A 23,541-nucleotide genomic window follows, 5' to 3' on the forward strand; every position below is an offset into this window, starting at 1 on the left:
TGTGATGGAAATATTAACTAAATAAAAAAGCGTTAGCCTCCGTGAATTTCAAATTAAGTGACCCTTGGTCACCTAATTTGACAGTGATGTACAATGCTGTAAACTTTGCTTTAAATAAAGTTTATCTTATTTTATCTTCTCTTTTTTAATATAAATGTTAAACTGTTCCACAGTCCTTTGTGTATTTGTTTCCAGTTTGTTCCTTTAATAACAAGAAATTGTGCAACACTTGACCACAATATTGTAGCCATTTTCCCCCTAATCTATTATTAAGCCTAATATGTGCAGTTGATCTTTTCAGAAATAAAATGTAGGACATTTCCCCTTATTCACGATCATGTATTTTCTTTTACTTTGCAAAAAATATAGTTATTCATACTTTTGACACCTTGCTGTCATTTTGCTGATTTGCTTGAACTCGTTTGGCTGCCTCTGTTGCTATCGAGAGTACAAACAGGTCTCATTCGAAACTGTCTTTATTTCATGTTGTCTAAGAAGTAGCCATGAATCACATGACAACCTTCTGTTTTCCAACAACAAATCACATGTTCTCAACATACTCCATACACACTGAAGTGCACAACCACTGCTACATTAGTGCACGTGCCATCCTACACCATTATTAACACTACAGAGGTCTTTGATCTCAGGGTAAATTGATGATCAGACGCATTTTGAACATTTAGTCTTAATTAATGAGGCAGAAGCAAGTTGGAGGAGAAACGGTCCCAGAGTCCCACCTTCCTGCAACTCTCCATTTGCTAGGAATGAGCAGCTGAGGCCGCTGTAAGACAAAACAGTTGATCATCATATGACAGCTTTATGTACATACTGATAATAAACCACTGACAGCACAAACAGTGACCTTTTAACCAGACTAATCTGTTCTAACTTGATTGGGAAAATAACTCAACAGTGTCAGTCATTTTAATGTGCTTTATTATTGTTGTCCATAACTAAATGTCCACAGTTAATCAATTAGGATAAGATTCTAATTTTTATGTAATATCAGGAAAGTTGTTGAACCAGATCCATATTCTAAAGGTTGATAGAGAATTTTGCATAAAATCAACCAGTTTTCCCACCTGTCATTGATAGAACTTGATCTCTGTGTCCACACAATCAAAAAACAAGTTTCCCAGTTCATCGCCTGGCATCTCTCCACTCAACACGGCTGAAATCTCACTCAGACACTGCGACTCAAGGTCTCTTAGAATCTCATAGGTAGCTAAGCCTTTGTCCTGCAGGAGAAATTTAAAAAAGAAAAGAAAAAAATGCTAAACAACAAACAGGAAAAATTAGATGAATGACATTATTATTAATCATGCCAGCTGTTTATTTTTGGTGTTTGTTGGCAGGAATGTGCAACTTGGCAATGCGGTTTCTATAAATAATTAAAATGAGTTCCTTGAATCATGACATAATAACATAATGTATGTTGCACTTTAAATACATGTGGTTGTTTGTAGCGTATTTCAATATCCAACAAAACACTGAACAACTGAACTTTTTTTTTTTATGTGCACTATTTGTTTATGTTTGGTGCACATTTGAGCAATACATTCTATGTGTAATTTAAAGCTATTTGATCTGTTTTCTCGCGTTACAAGTATGCTGATTCAGTGTTCAGGTGCTTTCCTAACTACTATACAAGCAATTGACCTACGGGGTCAGTCTTCATGGTGTTAAGTGCCTCCTGGTGAGCCTTGTAAAGGTCGTGTCTGCGGTCCACCTGGTCCTGAAAGCGCGGCTGCTTCCTTACAGGATCATCAGGGCCAAAGTGAGGGGAGACCACCCAAGGCACAGGGGTGTAATCCTCAGAGAAGATATAAGGTTTGAATATGGACCTGTAAGCACAAAGGAGGATGGCGAAGGGAGAAAGGACAAAATGAAAAAAGAAAAACAAAAAACTCACTACTAAGTATTGTACACTCAAAAGCCGCTTTTCAACGGTACCAGTTCTACGTCAAAACGGCCTTACCCCTGAGTGGTCACTTTTCCATTACACTTTTTCAGGGCTGTGCGGTTACAATGGAACCATTTCTCACAATGCAGGCCAAGCAGGGCCGTGATGTCACTGTTATCTGATTGGCTGACAGATGCAGGCATTTCATAAGCGATGCGGCGAGGAACTCTGCTGCACACACACATTTCCTGGTTTAAGCAAGCGCGACAAGAGCCAGACAAATGCCAAGTCATAAAAATACAGCATATACAGTGCACATACATTGTGTCTTACAACAATACTTAACACGATATTAACAATTTCATATAGATCAATGGATGACATGCAGCCGGAGCCTCAGCGGTCCTCCGTCCTGGCTTGGGGTAGCTGCCACACAGCCAGAAGGTGACGATGGCGAGCCACCGCCGGCGACAGCAAATCTCATTCAAATGAATGGAGCCGGCGAGTGGCACGCATGTGAACATTTTTACCACAAGCTTCACTTTTTCATCCATTGTACATATGAAATTCTAAATATGGTTACATATTGCTGGAAAACACAATACGCAGTATGTGTAATCTATAGACTGTATTTTTATGTCTCGCTTGCTCGAACCTCGAAATTGATTTTTCATCTGTGCAAAAGCTTCTGTTCATTTAATGGACTGTAATTTGCAACGTCACCACATCATCAAAACCAGTGGCAGAGACTTGCCAGCCATGAAATGTTATGGCAGAACCCCACACGCTGCGAGAGTGCACTGTGCAGTGGAGGCTTGTTTCCATTCAAATCTTGCCCCAATTGATTGGCACCTTTTACAATGGGCTGTTGTACAACCTGTAACGGAAAAGAACCTAAAGGGATCATTCAAAAGCTACGGCTATCTCTAAAATGTACGCTGTTTTGCATCTGATTTAGTATTATCTTAATCTAGTAAACCTCTATTATAAGCAAGCAAACTAAAGTGATTTCCTCCCACTAATATTTTTTACTGAATTAAAAAATTGTATACACAAATATACAGTATAGTATAATATGCACTCTTGTTCCTAATTGTAGTAAGTATTTTAGAGATTTTTATCATCTTGCATTTCTATTTTACTCGACTAGTCTTTAATATGAAGAGCCTCCAGTCTCTAAAGCCTGGATCTCATTGAGCGGCGCATGTAGCAAGTGTTATTTTTTTCATCAAGGTTCGTTCAAGGTTGCAGAGACGTGCACTTGCAAACTGTTTTTATGCTCGCAAACAGTTTTTGTCGCCGTCAAATTTTGAACATGATCAAAATTTCTTGCTCGATAAGAACAGATTTTGAGACCATTGAAACTGTTGGCAAACATCTTTGCAAAAATTTTAGACCTTAAACGAACCTTGACAAAAAACAACAACATTGGCTACGTGCATACACCCTCGCGAGCTTTCACCACTCGGTGAGATACCGCCCTTAGTATTAATTGGCAAAAACCTAGTTTACAGCCCAGGAAGGTTTTTCTGATATTCATGCAATATCTTGTCAGAAAATTCATAAGTTTGAGGCTCTGTATGTTTAGAATACGCGATCGGGTAATTTTTGTGCTTCGTATTTGACAAACCGGGAGGGGTCTGGAGTAGCAGTGAAGAAGTGAATGCAGGGCAGGCTGGTGTCTCTGGGCAGTATAGACACCATACTCCCTGTGGTGCAAAAACCACCAGAGTCCATGCAGATGCCACTGGGCTTGTCCCTCAGAATAGACATCATCACCTCTGCTGTCACTGAGCCTAATCCATACAAGAAAAACAAGTTACAGAATAGAAGTACCGGTAGTCAAATCACTTATCCAAATACCACAGTCTATCTACCCCATGAGAATAGCAGGTGAAGATAAGCAAACTCATTGAAGTTTACAATCCCAGAAGGGAATTTACATTTTCAAATACAGTATGTCTACATTTGAGACTTGTTTGTTATTGTCACTATAAAAACTGACAAGCAATTCACATCCAAAAATATCAAAATGATAGCAATTGTTTCATCCATTCATTCATTCATTAAGGTGGTGGGTGAAATGGAGTTTATCTCAGCTGACTTTGGCCAACAGTCTACAATACATACACCCTGGACTGGTCACCAACCAGTTGCTGGGAACATACAGGTATAGTACAAACATTCAGACTCATACTGTATATTCATACATTATGTACAATTCAGAGTCTTCAATTACCCTAACATGCATTTTGGACTGGGGGAGGAAGTTGGAGTTATGGGAAAAGCTCATGCAAATATAGGGAGAATATGCTAATTGAATACTGGGAGGCTGGAACCAAGTTTCGTAACCTAAACCTCAGAACTGTGAGGCAGTTGCACTAACTACTACAGCACCGTGTAGATTTATTTTTAATTTGTATTTTTTTTGAAAAATATATTATTTTTTTTAAGCAAAAGAGCTGTCAAACGATTCAATAAAAACAAAAAAAATCAGATTAATCACATCTTAGAATTTTGATTAATCATTATTAATCACTTAATTGAAAAGGTGTTTTATCAACATTTTTGCCCGCCTGGACCTGTTATGTTATTAATTTTGACATTTAATGTTATGAGGACGTCTTCAACCATTTTTGATCCACTGCACACTATTATCCTTCTCTTTTTCTAATCAGGTAATTACTTGCATCATTTCAAATAAATAAATATAAAAGACCCCAGTAGTTTGACATGAACAAATATTTTGAATGTCATATGCAAACATTTATTAAATGCTTTCCTTTAATGCATGTAGTTGTGTTTATTGCTGAAACGCAACCGGCGCTACCTTAAAAGTAACCATCCGCTGTCAAGCTAAAGGACCATCTACAGTCAAAATGAATAGTGTGATTAATCTGCGTTAATACATGATTAATGCGATAATTTTTTGTGATTAATTAATAGTGATGTAACAATAACAGCGATATCGTGATATTAAAACTGCCACAATATTGTCGTCGTCATGTCCCGATATTAAAATTTCAATTTCTGCAGTTCTAGCACCCTCTGGTGGCTAGTTTTTTAGTGCAGTTTAATTTTCATAAGGCATGTTTTGGCCCTTCTATGTTTAAAATCTACGCTAATGGTCAGATGAAGGGGAAGGTAATATGCTTGTGAATCGAGTCAATATGTGGAGGAACTCAATGTGTGCGTGCATTAGCAAGTAGGTGCCTCAATATTAAGTGTTATTAGAGATTGTAAGTTGTTTATATGCATTGCTGTATGTACAAAATCACAATGTTGTATGAGCTCATTTTTTGTGACCTTTTTTTAATATCACCAACCTCTCCACAATATCGTGATAATTATCGTATCATGAGCTTCATATTGTAACAATATCGTATCGTGATGTTTGGATATCTTTACATCCCTATTAATTAACGAGTTAACGTTTTAACTTTGACAGCACTAGTTTTAACCAAATGTACAAAATGTAATACTTTAAAATCATTAAATATACAGTAATGCAATTAGTAAATATTTAACTGTAGAAATGAGAATCCGGTAAAATCGCTTTTTTGTTGTTTTTTTGTTAATGCAACCAGCCCTAAACAAAGCCTTTACTGATTTAGTTGGGGACTTTAAAAGCCTTCGACCCTCACCATCGTGTTGCTGCAGTAGCTCTGCACCCCCTTTGTAGCGCTTTTTGGCAAGCTCCATCCTGAAAGGTTGCTTCTCAGGGCTGAACACTTGTGAGAAGTTAAACTCTCCTACACCGTCCCACCAGCCCTGTGCCTGGGCCACGCTCCGCAGCTCCGGATGCTCTGCGGAAATCTCTGAGCCGATGGTCAATTGGTTGGAGATGTTTGTCACTCCCTCTGAGAAGAGAAATTGACACACATGTACAACATTTTTGATATCCGTTCATTAAAGAAAGACAATCAGGATTTGCTTTTGCATTGTGGCACAACATAATTATTACAAACAAGCAGAACTGGCCAGGACAAAAAAGATGATACTGTACTTCTAACTTTATATTCCTTCCTTTTACTTTTTTGCTTTCCTTTCCTTATATGATTAATCTTTGCATCTTTAAACAAATAGCAAACGTGACTTTTTTGTGTGTGTCTGGTAGTCAGGTTTGTCAATTTCAAAGTAGTTTAGTCACCAGTGTAGGTTTTTATTTTTTAAACATAAGAGTGCCCCGAATTTGTCTTTCTTAGTGCAAGACCTAAACTGTAAATTTAACCTACAATGAACCACTACAAATTTGCAGTTCGGCATTCATGAATTTGCAGATTTTTTTCAGAATGAGTTTTCTGATTGTTTAGGGGTAAAACAGATTCTCTATTAAATGTTCCATGCCATCAAAACCACATTTCCCACTGTTTTATGCATAGCATAGTCAAAATTAGTTTGCAACATTGTTTACGTTTGACACCTATGTCCTTTGCATGCAATAACCTGAATGAAAAGCAAAGGCCTACAAAAACTAGGGAATTTGGAATCGGCGTCATTGTGATGTGGCCTCTCAGGGCCCTATTTTTGTGCCCAGCACAAGACCAGGGCAAAGTGCAGTCTAACTGTGCACTTGGATGGAGTTTTCTTTCTTTTCCTATTTTGCTGGGTTAGTGCGCATAGAATAGGGTAGTTTTCACCGTTGTGTGATGGAACACAGCCGACTCCCGACCAATCAATGCGGCTCCCCTCATTCTCTTTAAAATCAGGGTAGTTAAGGCACACTGTGCTTGATATTTCAGCAGCAGAAATTGACATGCTGGGGTCTGTGCATGAGATTGGTGTGCGAAAAGTGTGTTTATACTGTAAACTGCAAGATCTCCCCTTGCGGATGGTATAGTTGGCTGCGCATGTGACGTGGGCAATTCTTGTACCACCGATCAGGAATCTGTGTGACATCAGTCAATAACAACACCCCCTCACACACACAAAAATGAAGACAATGGGGACAACTGAGAGACCGACCAAAAGCCACTGAATACAATTTGTTGTTTGTTGACAGGTGAGTCAGTGCATCCCGTTTTTGTACCGGTTAATAATAATGATAATAATAACATTATATTCTGCAGCGACCCTTGTGAGGAATAAGCAGTTCAGGATATGGATGGATGGATGGATCTTCATACTGGAATTTGCGTACTGTAGTGAATCTTCTGTGTTTACAATGAGAACGTTTAGATTCCCTCCAATGTAGTAGGCAATCAAATCTGTTGTAAATAAGAGAGCGACGTCTGTTGCTGCCACCGTCGCGGCTGCCTATTGTGTCCCGTGTGTGGAGTTTGAAATGGGAGGAGATGCGTTACATATTTCGCTGTCGTTTGTCGAGCCCTTTAGACAGACACATACACAGAGAGACAGAGACAAAGAGAGAGAGAGAGAGAGAGTGGTTTAGTTATGGCTAAAATTGCACTTAAACAAAAGGACAGCGGAACAAAAAACACACACAAGAAGTATAGGGGCTGGCTACAAAACAAAGGGAGGGTAAACACACACAAACAACCAGACTCCAGGTTGCAGGGTTCTATTAACAACAAAGGCACACCTGAAGCTAATGTAGAAATCAGGGGCTCTCCTGCGTCTATCAACCCCGTGACGTAGGCCACCAATAAGGGAGGTGCGCTCCCACATCCTGACTCCCATGACACACACAAAAAACAGCCCTGAACATCGTGGACCGTAACAGTGTGTGTGAGACTGTGTGCGCGCTCACGCTTGCATTATGGGCTTCCATTCCTATGACAACGATGTGCTGATTGACTGACTACTATGCAAACTGGAAGTCTCTTTCACGGTGCAGGCGACTGTAACGTTTTGGCAGCAGGAGAGATACTCACAACACCGGCACCCGACATCAAAATGGCAAGTCAGAGAAAGATGGACACTGAGACAGTGGTCCCCAACCACCGGTTCGCGGGCCGGTCCTGAGCCGTGGGACACTTTGGACCGGTCCAAGGCGGGCCGTACAGTCGAAAGAATAAAAAAAATAATAATTACTGTACTTCCGGTAATTGATAAACCGAGGCTTAAAAAAAATTCTTTTGAAAAGTGACCGGATTCTCTCTATTTACAACGGACTCTTGACGCATGTCAAGATGATAATTATCTCAGTCGCGTAGTGCTGATGCTAATCGACAAGTTGGCAAAATGAGTAAAAAAACATATTTGGAAAGTTTCTTTGCAACGGAGAAAAGGCCCATTGACGAGACAACACAGAAGTCTATAACAAAGAAGAGAAAGAAAGGTGCATGGACTTACAGCTATAGGTGATTCCCACGCATGATGGCCCACATAAAAATACATTGTGGATTTGCGACAAACAACCCCCCACCCAGACTGGGTTGCCGGTCCGCAAAAGTTGTGGACTTGTGTGAACCGGTCCATGGTGGAAAAAATGTTGGGGACCACTGTCCTAAGAGACTTGATTCGCCTTTAGTGAAAGTTGGTTATTTTTATTTTATTGGGTATATAATACTAAGCAAGAAAGAATCAATGTGATACTGAAAATAATGTTGTTGTGCCTTCCAGTAACTCCTGATTAATACTGTACAGTAGATCCAGCCCCAAAACTACATTAAAAACAAAAACTGTCATCACCACGTATGTGCTTTGGACCTATGACTTCCTCAAAATGTATTTTCTGGTACTTTTACATTTCTAAATGAGAACTCCTGTTGTAGCGTTTCAGAAAGGATCAGGCCATGCGGCGAGTTAGCAATAACTATTGAAAGTCAATTTGGAACAGTTACTGTCAACTGTAACCACGGCAAAAACACAACAACACAGTAACGGTGCGTATCTTACAAAAAGTCTCATGTTGCCTTCAAGGACCTTCTAGACCAGGCGTGGGCAGGTTTTGGATGGTTCCCTTCTCCAGCACTGCTGATATATGATCAGCTCATCAGCAAGCTCTGCAATAGCCTGATAACGATCCTGTTGATTGGAATCAGCTGCGTTGGAGCAAGGAAACATCCAAAAACCTGCAGGACTCCGGCCGTCGAGGACCGAGTTTGCCCACCACTGGTCTAGACCCTGGGAAACCACAGAACCCGCGAACCACACACAAGGGTTGCTACAATAACACGACCTCGAACCAGAGTCAAGTGGCAATCTTTATACAGTATTGATGTACTACTCACCCATGCACACGGTAATGTAACAAGTAATTTGATGTTTTATACAGCAAAATACATCTGATATATTGTGCAAGACAATGAAGCTAATGTTAGTGCTTATGTTAATATATTATCACCATTTAGTTAGTGATTTGATTTACTTACAGCTCTGGCCTCCATCAGGTTTCATTGCGGGAATTGTTTTTAAGTTTAATCTCCTGGTCAATCCACTTTGGTAAAGGCAAGGTTAACCAGGCTAGGCAGTCCTCTGAGAAATTACAATCACAGGCAAACAGCTGCTGGATGTCTATCGCCGAGGTAGCCGCATCAAAGCGCCTCTTATCCGATCACGTTTGCCAGGCTTTGCCTGTCATAGCCGAAAGAGTGGAGCTCCAGCTAGGGAGACTGGCACCTCTGCCAAGGTTGCCACATCATAGTGCCTCTTTCCCAGAAACGCTTGTCCGGCGTTACAGTCCGAGTGCTTGTGAATGCATCACGGGAAGGGAGGGAGGGAGAGCGTAGTGTGATGGAGTTGAGTGACAGAGGTAAACGGAGAAGAGTTGTTGCTTGTGCCGCTATACCTTCATCTCGCTGTTCTTTCCATTTTTTTTCTGGTGTCAGCTAGGCCCAACACTGTAGCCGTTTTGGTTTACAATGAGAAGGTAAGATCACTAAACAACGTCTGCTGTTAACATACTTGAGAAACGTTACAATAATGTATAAAGAAAAAATAGAAAATAGATTAATTACCTCATCGCTATTCATCTTTCACACAGCCACTGGTCCTCATGGGAAATGTGGTCTTCATTCAAGGCAAAACACTACCACTTTTTTCCATATGGCCATAATCAACGCAAACTGAATGTTCCTAAGTACTGCTTTAATGCCAAAAATACTTTTACAAAGAAAATGTGTGCTTACTTGATAAGCACCACAATGGCTAGCAGAATTTACTCTTACAATCTACACGCCAATAGTAATTACCTGAGATCTTCTGAGCCACCCACAGTCTTCCAGCGGTTTCCAGCACCCATGCTTCATTTCGGTCAACTAAGAGGAAGGTGTTATGGTAGCTGAAAGGTTCTGGATCCTCCCTGCACTGACCCCCTTGTCCATGCTGCTCCAACAGGCCAGTGATGACAGTGACAGCCGCCCATGCACTGTCGCCACGCTCCAGGCCCAGCCTGACAGGGCAGAAATAATGGTTATCTTTAGCATGTTCGTCTTCAACTTAAAACTAATACGGTGCAACAAGGTCAGATTGACAAACAAATAATAGTTTTCAGCAGAAGAACAGCAGGGACCTTTGAACAGTTCTTAATGCTAGTCAATGTTGGCCTAAACTTTCAGATGTTCTAGAAGAAGGTTCAATACTCAAGTTTATTTTCAAAGTATCATTGACAAAAATACGGAAACCTTGAGTTGCTCCAGATGCTGTTATCAGCGTGTTCAGTAAGAGCTTACCTCACAAGATCCATGCCCAGCAAAGCATCTCCAGGAGTGATAGCCTCTCGAGTCCAAACTGCCTCATTCCCTATACAAACTCCCTGATCGTTGGCTCCAATTTCAGCTCCCCACATCCAAGCTGGTTTACTCAGGATGACAGCATGGGTGTGCTCGACCTGAGGGATCTGTATGTATGTACACTACAGAAGAAAGAAAACAAAACAGAAAAAAATAGAGCAACTGAGAAAGAGATACAGGAGACTGAAGACATTTGTACTTTCTTTATCCCCCCCACAGGAAAGTAGTGTTACACCTCTGCTCGGCTGTGAACCCCTCAAGCAAGAGTTGAATATCGCAACTTGCTGAAACCAATAGAAGACCACCATGTGCAAAAAGCAGAGATGTAATACTGAGGTCACCAAACTTGATCCCCTCAACTCCTTGGCTGTGACTAGAAATTCAGTCCATAAAGGTTATGAACAGAATTGGTGGGAAAGAGCAGCCTTGGTCCAACTCTCACTAGAAACAAATCTGACTTATGGCAATGGAGTACATAACAGGGGCTCCGGGACACCATATTTCTGGAGTACCCCTCACAACAACCCCTAAGGGGACACAGTCGAACACCTTCTCCAAGTCCACAAAGCACATGTAGATAGCTTGCTCACCGTTGCTAGCTCCATCGCTAGCGCCTGCTTGCTGGGCTGCTGCTGGCTCACTCGCCGTCGCTAGCTCCTGTTCGTCAGGCTCACTCGCCTTCGCCGACATGGCAACAAAGAAGTTGGCAGAGGACATGGAAGAAGTCTCTGAGATTCATGTCATAGGAATAATAGCAAGGTTGTGAAACAGCAGGTGGGCCTCCTGTTGCTAATCGATAAAATGCGACAATTGAAAGCGGTGATCAAAGAAGGACAAGAAAATCGAAGAGCTGGAAAGACGAGTGGATGACAATATACAAGAATGGATGACTTTGTGATATCCGGCCTTGAGACAACACCCCCCAAGTTATGCTCGGCTCACAGCAGGCAACAATTGTTGGAGAGGATGCGCCTTGAAGTGAACTGCATTCACTTGAGCAACAAGTCATTACGTTTTTCAAGAAGGACATTCCTTTAGGACGTAAAAATGTGAGTGCCTGTCACACGTTCCCGCTAAAGCAAAACAAAAAATCAAACATCAACATTCGCTTTATGAGTACAAAGTAGAAAGCATAAGATTGAGGTGTTAAAATGTTCAAAAAACTGAAGGGCACAGGAGTATATGTCAATGAACATCTCACAAAGAGAAATGCTGAAATTGCACAATAAGCAAGAATCTTGAAGAGGAAAAAGTGCATTCAAAACACCTGGAGGGACAAGAAGACTGAATGGAACACCAGAATAGGCTAAAGTTACAACCATTAGAGCAGGAGTCACCAAATCCGGCCCTCGAAGACACCAATCCAGCATGTTTTGGATGTTTCCACACCAGATTCATGTTATCAGCTCATCAGCCAGCTATGCAGAAACCTGGGCTGTGTCCGAATGTCCACCCTTGCCCCAGAATGACTCATTCACTACATAGATATACATATATATAGATATACATATACACTATATAGCGGCTTAACGTAGTGCACTCATTCTGTTTGGTGATTCGCACAGCCAGCTCACTACTTTCTCCTCATCGTATGTCACGTGACCACCGTACCTGACGCACCGGCGCATACATTTCCGACTATTTATTATAAATGAAAATGTTTTAAAACTGTACTTTAGTTCCTTTGTTGTAAATATTTTCAACTAAAACGCATTAATTATTTCCATAGTAAATGTTAATGCATCGCTTTGATTCTCGCACTTGCGCTGTCGATCGTGCCATGTTTTTTTTTTTCATACTTGCAATGCATTGTGGTCTATATCAACCTGGTTGAGTGAACATCGATGTTCACTACTTTTCAGAGTGCATTGTGGGTAATTTTGATTGCCCTACATTTTCGCTCCCTGGACATTCGGACGCCACTACAAAATGGCGTGACCCCTCAGTAGGACACTATATAAGGAGTTGGATGCACATTCGGACACAGCTCCTATAACGATCCTGGTCGTTTGAATCAGGTGTGTTGGCGGAGGAAAACATCCAAAACATGCCGGATAGGTGTCCTCGAGGACAAATGATTTGGAAAAGTTTGTGAAAATAAAAATTATTTTAAGGAATTTATGAAATATCAAAGAAAGGAAAAAGAAGATAGGTATAAGAAATATAAGAACAGACTGACATCTCTTTTGAGACACTTTAGGCACTACAAAATATAAGAACATCACAAGAATTGTACAAAACATTCTACCCTTTTAAATATGCAGATAGAAATAATGACATCCAAAATAATAGAAGTACTTTTGGATGCAGTGCAGTTTCACAAAAACAAAAAAAACACTACCATAATCAAAATAAGTATGCAGTTTATGCATTGTTAAACCGTACCACACAGTCATCACAAAATAAGAAAAAATATCTTTGTAAATGTAGAATTATTAATATATTAGATGTGACTAATTAATTTAGATTTTTTAATATTATTTGAATAATAATATTGTGGCTTGAATGTGCATTATAAACTGGAGATTGGCAGCAAATCTGATTCAACAATTTGTCCATTCTGCTGTTATAATTTAAAAGCAGACTGAATTGACAAAAGCTATGACCCTAGAATGTTTGGCAGTTAGCTCCACTCAAACATTCACAGAATGTCCATCTGTTAATGTTTGAAAGTCTTAGTTCAACCTGCAATCCCACATTCAACATATGTTTTCATGTGGAAACATATTTTTTCTCTAATGTTACACATTTAGTGCCATTTCAACCACATTTTAAAATTTAAAAAATACTGATTAGAGTAGCATTGCATTATTGTGATTGCACTATTAAATAATACTGCCTAAATAGAACAAACAAGTTATCTTAAATTTATCATAATAATAATATAAGACAAGACTGCCAGAAAACAAGGACACTGTGTACAGTTTCTCCATTTGTCAGGCAAACAATAAAATTATCTTATATATAATTAAGTTGTGCACAAAATGCATATAAGCCCATTAATTACATGCACTGTTAACGGTGCTGTGTCTGAATTGCTATTTGAAAGAGGTGTTAAAATGTGCTTTTGAACAGTAAATTCAAAGATTTGTTTCTAAATGCTTTACACTATACAAGAAAATTGCTGGAAAGATGTGTAAAGACAAACTACTCAGTTGTGGAGCTATAGCGTAAAACAGTTTTCTTTATTTTCTAAATGTTTGTGTGTGGCTAAAAGGGTGCCACCTTAAATGCCTATATCCCAAAATTCCATCTTCCCTAGCCGCTTCAGGTTTAGGTTTAAAAAATATATACTTCCCCCCATGCATTTAAAATGGCTATCAATTGTACATAGATGTTTTCTATTCGTTCTATCCCTGCGTATAGTAGAGATCCTCTCTGCACTTTTACTGAAGTACATATGGGTTTTTTTTCTGGGAGTAACCCTAGTTTATTATGCACATAACATATATTAATATACCAGGTACAGTACTGCTCTTACCTGCAGGCCCCCAAAATGTCGATGTGCATCACTAAAACTAGATGACTAAAAGTGGTACTACCTCCAGCATGGTGCCGGGAGGGTGAGACGATGGAAGGTAGTGGACTACCTCCTGCACCTCATCCCGGGGGCGGTCAGAGTTCTTCCCAAAAATGACATGGTCGTCAAGAGAGCCAGGGGGCAATGAAACAAAACAGTCACATGACATGGGATCTTCTGCCATCCTAAAACAAAAAGAAAATAAATAAATAATAATAATAACAATAAAATATCCTATATATAGTAATTCCTACATAAATCTTTATTCTTCTTATGAAATTGTATTTTTATGACGCAACACCTATGGTTCAGAATGCAGATTGAGCCCTCTGCATGACCATATACTTCAAATGTCATAATAGCACCCCTAGACATATACCAACTGTATGGTGATACTGAGATGTGATATATGATTTTAAGGATTCAATGTAAAATACTGCCTTGTGAACAGTATACTGTGTGCTTGACGTGATTGGGAGTGTCGTCTTCAAAAATCAGACGCTAGAATCGCTGCTGTCCTTGTCTTTTCTGACTAGATATCAATAACAGTTGGCTATATCGTTGTCTTTTTTAATTGCGTCATCAGGAAGGAGTGGTATGTTTTAAAGTTTTAAAATGTAGGAAAGAAAATACATTATTAATGCATCTTACATATAGATACTTGAAAATCGTAATTATTTACTTTGTTTTTGTGTTTGTGTGTGGGGGGGGGGGGGGGGTGCAATGTGTGCAGTTCAGAATAAAAAGATTCAAGTAGTCCTCATTCGTTTGTTTGTCGAGTCTCAGACGAGCTAAATACCGCCAAACACCGACCATCTCTTCCACATCAGCGACAACTAGGGATTAGGAGACAGTCTTGTGCAGAGAGCACTTTATTGACCGTAATCTGCACAAATCCGACCGCTACATAGCGAGACGTCGCTCTGGTGTCGTATTAGCGTCAACGGACAGCATTTAATTCTGAAATAAATACTGCAAATGTAACACGCTAGAGGTTTCTGTCGACTAGTGTTTATTAATCAAGATAAGGCCTGAATACAAACGCTCGATTGTAGTCGAAATGTAGCGCGTGTCGTCTATGTCTAAATCGTCACTTTGCCTTTTCTGGGTGGTGGAGACGACACTGACAGTGTTAGAACTGTGTAAACGATCAAAAGAACGTTACTTTTCCTGCCAAAACCGCATTTACCTTTCGGATATTGTGAGCGCTGACGGCCAGCTGGTAGATGACAGGTTGGAGACTCAAGAGTCACGTGACCAAGAAATCCCAAAGTGTGTATTTAAAGGACTCGTCTCTCCTGGCCACTCACTTGATCAACGGCCGTGCATCATTATTCTGAACGAGGCTGCTAAAATGCTGCTCAGGCTTTCGCCATTACTTAATTTTGTTTGCCAAAGTTCCCGACGCCGGGTTATCTGCTACTATAATACGGCAACACTGTTGAGATATTTCAGCACCTGAAAAACAAGTTTTCCAAAAATATTGCTGATTAAATCCTTTTCAATGGCAATAAATAAATAAATAATAATTTAACCTTAGTGCCCATGCATGTTGCATCGTGATGTTAATGTTCAAGTTTTTACTCAAAGGTGTTATACATGCTAGCTATGTTACCTACCATGCTAATGGTAAAGAACAAAAGAAAACCATAATAATAATATGCTTTTTTTACCCCCTGATGAGTAGCCTACTGCCTACCATAACGGCTGAAATCGTCTTTTACATGGTCACAGCATAATTATGTAATTTCTGCTGAGTCATGTACATGAACGTAGCTTACTGAAAAAATAAATAGCCCACTTTTTAACAGGGTTGCATGTATGTTGTGAGACACAACCTCAAGGTATAATTACTTAATTTAAAATACGTTTGTGATGATAAACATAATAATAAAGCATAATGGAACTCATGACAAAAAGGCAGATTTAAGATTTATTTTATTGATGACTTTTTATTGGACATTTTATTTCGAAAATGCAGTAGGAAAAGCAAGAATTAAAAAAAAACGGAGCACGAAGAAGCAAAACTCATTTAAATTCATCTCTTCACCATTACCTAAATTACTGAATATACTATACTATACTATACTATACTATATATATAATATTACAGAATATACACAATATGTTATACATACATACATACATACATACATACATACAGCAGCATACTTAGCCATCATGAGACAGGTAAAAAAGAAAAAAGTAGAAGTGGAAAAAGCCATTAGGTGGTGCTCAAGAGCTATTAGGAGTTTTCTTCAAATTCTTGTTCATTTTATGTCTGGTGCCACTCAAGGCTGAAACAAGAGAACAACATGCCTAAAAGTAATTTCATTACTGAATGTAAGAACCTGTGAATTTTTTTTTTTTAATCAACAAACCTTTAAAAAAAAAAAGTCTCGATCAGCTCTTAAATCCAACTCCTATGAGTTGTTTTTGTTGTCCTTAATATATTAGTCCAAACAAATTTACCTTTAATTTTACTATAGGCAATTAAAATAAATAGTAAGCTGAAGAAACAAGGGTGGTCTCTTATTTTTTTCCATGGCTGTAGACAGCATTGTCCCAAGGCCTCAACGGGGGATGGTACGATCTGGTGTTGATAAAGACAGATGACAGAGGTGGCAGCAGACCTTCCATCCGGTTTGCAAGGGCCAGCATGAATATAAGCCTCTACCATCAAGAAGAAACACTAAAGGCCTTATTTTCATGCAGTATGCAGTGCAGAACACAGTCTAACAATGCATATAGGTGGAGTTTCTTTGTGAGGTCAATTGTTTTATTATTGCTGTAGGTTACACTCTAAATATTTCGGTTTGACATGGTCATGATCTGTGTTTTGTTTGGTTTTGGTTGGAATTTAGTTTTCATGTTTTCCTTGTGTCTCATTTTGTCAATGTTTCATCAAGTTTTATCAGGTCAACCCGTGCTTCTCATCCTGGTCCCTTGTGTCATCCAATCAGCTCCCTCAGCCACGTGTGTCTTGTTCAGGTGTCTCTCGTCACGTCAGTTGGTGTGTATTTTGTTCTCTGCTTTCTTTTAGCCCTTGTTGGTTCATTGTCATTCACCATCAATTGTAATTTAGAATCTTGTTTTGGACTATTGTCTTTTCTTTTTTTGGGGAATGCCCAATATCTTGCTTTGCCTTCATTCTTGTTGAATTAAATAGTGCCTCTCCACCTTGCTTCCCTGTGTTTGGTTCCTCAAAACCAGGGGTTGGGGGGATTATTGAGTCTGAGTGGACCATGTGTTTTGTGGATGGCTTGATGGATGAATGTACTACTTAAATGTGCTTAAATGTTAAGTGTCGCACTTTTGTCTGTGTGAAAAAATATATGATCAAAAAGGATGGAGAAAATAAGGTGGAGCACCTTCTCACATAATTTTTCAAATGTATGATTCACTGAAAAGAAAAAAAAAAATCTCTGGAGAATAGATCCACTAACATTTACAGAGTCCTAGAGCACATGGGCTTTTATATATATATATATATATATATAATTGGACAAAACACAAATTTCAGGAAGAAAATTCAGTCTTACTACTGCGTCCCTGCCTAGAGTCCCGCAGGTTTTGGATGTTTCCCTGCTCCAACGCACCTGTTCCCAATGAACAGGATCGTTATCAGGCTTATGCAGAGCTTTCTGATGAGCTTCAGGTGTATTTGAGAATTGAAACATCCAAAACCTGCAGGACTCCGGCCCTCAAGGACCGAGTTTGGACACCACTGCTCTAACTAATCATTTCCATAAAGGAGCACTCAACTTGCTTACCCAGCTGGCCAGTAGAGAGCTACAACTTTGTATTGAACGGCCACAAATTGGCATTTTGTGCACATGTTACTTTTATTTTGTTTCCACAATAATAATAATAAATAAAATAAAAAAACATGTGCCCCCTTTTCATCCTTGGGTAACTGCCCCTCCAAAGGGCCCTCCTGCCCCCCGGTCAGCACAGTGAGATTACATGAGGCTTTGAGCTTTTTGAGCATAACAGCGAGCTGGCTACATTTCCATCAATATATGTAAAGTTCCAAGAAATAATTTAGACTGTGTTAAAAATAGAATGTGGTACGAGGAAATTCCCATCATAGATAGCTACTACCTGTTCAACAACATTGCAACATTCTTTGTATGTCATTGCTTTGTCTTAACCAGAATGCTGTTGTGCCAATAACTGCTGCACATTGACGTTTAAATGAGTAATGACATTTGAAAAGGTGACTCATGCTTTACCTGTAAGTCTTGTCAGTTGTACAGTCATATTTCTGATATTTCAGCTCAATGACAGGTACATACAGGTCATCATGCACAAAATATTCTTTTTGTTTTGATGTTGTTCTTGAGTTATTTTTTATGAAGCCAGCAGCGGACATGCTAATGGCACATTTGGAATGCCGGAGGCACCCGAAATGAATTCTTGAGAGGTTTTTGAGGAGACAACTTGTTACCTGAATGGCACTCATCCTCTTACACACCCCTGTTGGCCTTTCATCTCCTGGTGTGCGCTGACAGGCACTGCACATCCTGTCTATCCTTACACACAAACAGTAAAAACAACATGGGAAATAGACACCCTCTTGAGCCTATGGCAAACACACATGTGAGTCACTCACACATACAGTAATGCATAAACAAAAGCTGGAATAGACAGAAAGAAAGCCTATGGAGAAATATTCCTTCATTCATTCATTCAACTTTTTATTACCAGGTAATGCAATTGAGAACAAATTATCTTCTGTAATCCTTGGTAGCAGACATGCAAATACTAATAGATACATACAAGCTACAATAAACTGTACAGTGACAATGTACAAGACAAATTGTTCTTGCTGCTCGTTAAAACGTAAAACAAAAAGCGCCATGGCACAAAAAAACAAAAACACTACACACAATGAACACTAATCACAAAGGGTGGAAAAGCACAAACCTAACAGAAAATTGTGTGAAGCTCATGTAACAGGCTGCCATCGTTAAAGTCCATCTTTAAAACAATACAAATACACGAATCCACATGGACGCTAATGACATCAATATCACTCTGGAAAATATATAACAACTTACATAGTGTAGTACAAAAAAAACAAAATTATTTTTTGGGAATAATGAACAATTTAGTCTTTGTGGTGACTTTCCTTGTTTGGTTTGAAACACAATTCAAATGTGCGTAATGTACAGTCCTCTCCACAAATTGCAAGGTCATTACCATTGTTTTTTATGTATAATGAAGACAAGATGAATATGAGACAAAAGTTCTGAAGTCCAGCTTTTATTTCATGGTATTTGCATCTAGATGTGTTGAAACACTCAGGACATAGCACCTTTTGTTTGAACCCACTCACCTTTCAAGTGAGTGAGCAAAAGTATTGCAACAGACATCTTTAAATGACCTAAAGGGGAAGTCAACCCAAACATTTTCTTTACAATAATATACCTGAACTGTATTTTATGCGCCCCAACTAGTATGATCACTGCATTTTGATTAATATTGTGCTTGTGGAATATGAGTTAAAGCTTCTCTTTGTAAAAATTAACCCAAAAATAACTGTACAATAGCCTTTTTATTTGACCATTTACGACTCAAACATCTTCAAATTAGCAGATGGGTACTCCTGCAAGCCTCTGGCCAATAATTTTCAGAATGTATTCAGGTTCGACTTTCCCGCCCATGGTCTGCAGATGTAATATCATGTGTGTACGTGAAGAAGAGAGTGTGCAGTTAGTTATATTGCCACATGTGGCAGTACTGATTCGAAATTAAAGTTCCTGTATTTAAGCTTTAAGCAGCAAAATCCACTATTTTTCCTCCATCTTAGGGGTCGGCCATTTTGCCACTGAAAATGACCTCACATTTGCTCAGGGCTCAGGTAACGACCCATCACGGCTCACCTGTTTTCTGAAGCTGAGTCGTGATTGGTTAGCCTGGGAATCAGACTCATCGATGTAACCAACGAATGAGTCTGGTGACTGTCGACATCAAGTGCATTTCTCAGGAGGGGCAAACCTTACCAAACAGACAGTGATCCAATCAGTGAAGAGGTGACGTCACAAAAACAGGACGTTTGCTTGGAAAAGTAGTAAACACACGGACGTACATATAAAATATATAATATTCATATGTAAGTCCGTGAGTAAACAGTATCGATGGATGGATACGGAGCAAATTCAACATGGCTACTCGAAGAGAGACAGGAGTGAATGATTTATGCCGTTCGTTGTTACGGTAAAAACTTGATGATTCGTGTGATGATAGACTTCCGGCACCGAAGAGTGACGTTTCTCACAAACAACACGTCACAAATTTCATTGCACGGCTCGTTATGCACTGCTCGGGCCGAAAGCACTTTCAACGGCCAAGTGACCAGACTAACTTTCTTTTGTTCAAGAAAGTGGGTGTGGCTTGCCAGGCTAGTGATTGGTTGCTACCTGAGTCCTGAGCGACTATGAGTCATTTTCAGTCGACAACAAAAAACTAAATGGCCGCCCCCTGAGATGAAGAATGAAGAATATTAATATTAATCAATGGGAACCACCAAAATGTCCCCACAATTTCAAGTCGGTCCCCACAATGTTAGTTAAACCTGGAAAAACCTGCGTGTATGGGCCCCACAATGTAGCAAAGACAAAAGCACACCCACACACACACACGCTGAAAATGAAGTCGTCTCAGCACACAAGTGTATGCAGCATGTAGCAAAAGGCCTAAAGAGGAAGCTGAGGGGTGTTAAGAAACCAAAACAGCTGGTGAGAAACCCAAAGGATATTCATCTGAAGGGGCAGACAGGATGGTATTGAAGGATGTCCAATAAAGCATAGCATTATCGTGTGTGTCTTCCTGGAGGATTACTGGTAAGATGAGAAAAATGCTGGGTGTCTACATGTGTCCGTCTTGCTAGCATAAAAGTCATGCATTGAGAAAAAAAGAAGAAGAAAAAGTCGTGCATTGAATTGCTATGCTATTCCTGCAATCCAAACCATTTTGATGGGTTGCCTTTCAGCTCTTACCGCATCAACATTTAAACTTTTACAGCCACCCACACACTATAAAAGGGATTTTGAAAATTTGACAAAATAGAGCAATTAAAAATCTCTCTGCAATTACATTTGCGGTTAAAAGGTAGAGGTGGAAAATGGGAGGAGAAGATGGGCGGCATCAGTCGTACAGACGGTAATGACGGCGCCACTGCTGTTTAACAATCAAAGATGGGAGGCGGGGGCTAGCGAGGAAGTCTTCCTTGGCAAAATACAGGTGTTTGCCACAATCAAAGCACAGCTTGCAGAAATGACTGGGTTTGAAGTTGAAAGAGGAGGCAGGAGAAGAGGGGGCCTGTGTGATGAGTGAGTGCCTGCTTGAGGGCCAAAAGCTATCTTAATGCTGTGGGCAAGAATAGCCTGAGGGATTTGGAATAATTAACAAGGATAAGAAAATTTACGACCTCCGTGTTTACTGTTGACTTAATTTGGATTTTCTTTACCTATGGAGGGGAAGAGAGGTTTTAGTCTTGCTCTCAAAAGTCTGGCAAGTTAGAAGAAGACATTGAGAGAGGGTTCCCATGGGATATTTAAATGACACGCCAGTGCTAAAAAATTTAAATACACTTTATTAAATGGTATAGGAATCACATGTACTATTGTAAATGAATGCACACATCAGGGAAGTTATTAATAAAGTCTCAGAATTCATTTGGATGTTTCATGGAAGTAATATTCGCATTCAAACCAGTGGTCCCCTACTCTTTTTTTTTTTTGTCTTGTGTACCCACGAACCCTTTCATCATGCCATACACTCATCGGCATTGATGATTCTCCAAAAATAGAACATAACAAAATTGATTATTACATGAAAATCATTTTTATTTTGTCTCCTTAACTGGAACATTTAAATGTCATTTAATTGGCATTGTTGTCTTCTTTTTTTCCTTCTTCTTCTTCTTCTTTACTCAAATTATACTTAAATATAAAAATGTTGCCTTGAAAATAGAGACTAAATATACAGTACAGGCCAAAAGTTTGGACGTACCTTCTCATGCAATGCATTTTCTTTATTTTCATGACTATTTACATTCTTGATTCTCACTGAAGGCATCAAAACTACGAATGAACACATGTGGAGTTATGTACAGTACTTAAAAAAGGGAGAAATAAGTGAAAACATGTTTTATATTCTAGTTTCTTCAAAATAGTCACTCTTTGCTCTGATGATTTTTTTTGCCCCCTCTTGGCATTCCCTCGATGAGCTTCAAGAGTACCGTAGTCACCTGAAATGGTTTTCCAACAGTATTGAAGGAGTTCCCAGAGGTGAGAATGCCAAAAGTGTGCAAAGCAGTAATCAGATCAAAGGGTGGCTAGTTTGAAGAAACTAGAATCTAAAACGTGTTTTTAGTAAGTACATAACTCCACAAAACATGTGTCCATTCTTGGTTTTTATGCCTTCAGTGAGAATCTACAATGTAAATAGTCATGAGATCAAAGCAAACACATTGAATGACTTTTGGCCTGTACTGTAAATTAAGAAAACTGACATCAAAATGAATAGTTAGCCCGCCTTTAGGATATATAACTCTTATAAGTGCTCTTTAAACAGGCATTTCAACTTAAATTATCAGGAAATTGTTTCCCCAGGTAAAGAATTTGTAGCGCACACCTACCATTTTATTGACAGGCAAATTACTGAGAATATTTATCCTTTTGCAAATAAAATATCAAATATTTCTACCAACGACGCAGTGTACTTGCGTACCCCTGGTTGGGAAACACTGCTTTAGATGACTAATTGCAATCGGAATTGTGTAAATCACAGTGACATCAATACAAAATGTATTAACTACCGTACGTACTCATTAACTTACACCGCAGGAAGAATATGAAGATTGTTTTAGGAACCACAGACATTTTCGGGTAGGTTCCAGACCACAAAGCCATGCTGAAGAAACAGGAAGTGTGTACATATAAGCATCAGTGTCAAGGTTAAAGTGTCAACAAGCTATGGAATATGCAGTGCGATCTTCGAATCATTGGGAGAAGCTAAATACCACAATGTGACTTCTCATACATTGCTTTGTCCTGTAAATAAAAGGCAATAGCAACACTTTATGATTCATGATTAAACTTACTGCTTACTGCATACTGATCGATGACTTTGGTACTTTATTGAGTACAGTACTTTATTTGATGTGGCATGTCTTTGTGTTATTTCATAGTCAGAATACAAAGTAATTTAATCAAGATGCAAATCTTAAAATTACTTGTTGTTTGGTTGCTTTTTGGCATTTCAAAAATGAGCAGCAATGACAAGAAGTTATTTCCCTATCTGTCTGTTTGTCAGTTGATCCGAAACAGCTCCGACAACATGCTGTGACAGGTAAGGAATTACCACTGGTGACTGAACAATAATAAATGGGTGGGAGAAAAAGAAACAAAAAGTACATGGAGGGACATTCAAACTTGTGTGGTGTACTGCACATCCAAATCCATCAACGG

The 23,541-nt window shown here is 39.3% G+C and overlaps 1 protein-coding gene across 4 annotated transcripts; it reads right to left on the bottom strand.

The window, feature by feature from the left end:
- Positions 1 to 458: 458 nt before the first annotated feature.
- scrn2 (secernin 2) lies at positions 459 to 15,417 on the bottom strand. Of its 4 annotated transcripts, none has more exons than XM_086082853.1 (10): positions 15,252 to 15,417; positions 14,085 to 14,247; positions 10,483 to 10,664; positions 10,003 to 10,202; positions 5,551 to 5,766; positions 3,537 to 3,702; positions 1,982 to 2,137; positions 1,667 to 1,847; positions 1,086 to 1,241; positions 459 to 784 (listed from the first exon to the last, which is right to left on the bottom strand). In XM_086082853.1, the coding sequence occupies exons 2-9, from the start codon at positions 14,244 to 14,246 to the stop codon at positions 1,089 to 1,091; spliced, it is 1,416 nt and encodes a 471-aa protein (XP_085938979.1). In that variant the 5' UTR covers position 14,247; positions 15,252 to 15,417; the 3' UTR covers positions 459 to 784; positions 1,086 to 1,088. The 4 variants fall into 4 exon arrangements, with proteins under 4 accessions (XP_085938979.1, XP_085938981.1, XP_085938982.1 ...); XM_086082855.1 differs by having other exon boundaries at positions 1,982 to 2,134; positions 15,252 to 15,412; XM_086082856.1 differs by lacking the exons at positions 14,085 to 14,247; positions 15,252 to 15,417 and adding exons at positions 11,133 to 11,220; positions 14,024 to 14,041.
- Positions 15,418 to 23,541: the final 8,124 nt, after the last annotated feature.

This window comes from Leptonotus elevatus, chromosome 8 (genome assembly GCF_054856555.1).
Source record: "Leptonotus elevatus isolate MCC_2025b chromosome 8, RoL_Lele_1.0, whole genome shotgun sequence".
Taxonomy (NCBI): domain Eukaryota; kingdom Metazoa; phylum Chordata; class Actinopteri; order Syngnathiformes; family Syngnathidae; genus Leptonotus; species Leptonotus elevatus.

What these genes read in the sequence shown, in the direction of transcription:
- scrn2 (XM_086082853.1), bottom strand. Translation starts at nt 14,246, where the DNA reads ATGGCAGAAGATCCCATGTCATGTGACTGTTTTGTTTCATTGCCCCCT. An exon ending in CTCCCGGCACCATGCTGGAG is followed by an intron (nt 10,665 to 14,084) that starts GTAGTACCACTT and finishes TTTCTTCTGTAG; the next exon opens with TGTACATACATACAGATCCC. An exon ending in GGAAAAGTGACCACTCAGGG is followed by an intron (nt 1,848 to 1,981) that starts GTAAGGCCGTTT and finishes TTGTGCTTACAG; the next exon opens with GTCCATATTCAAACCTTATA.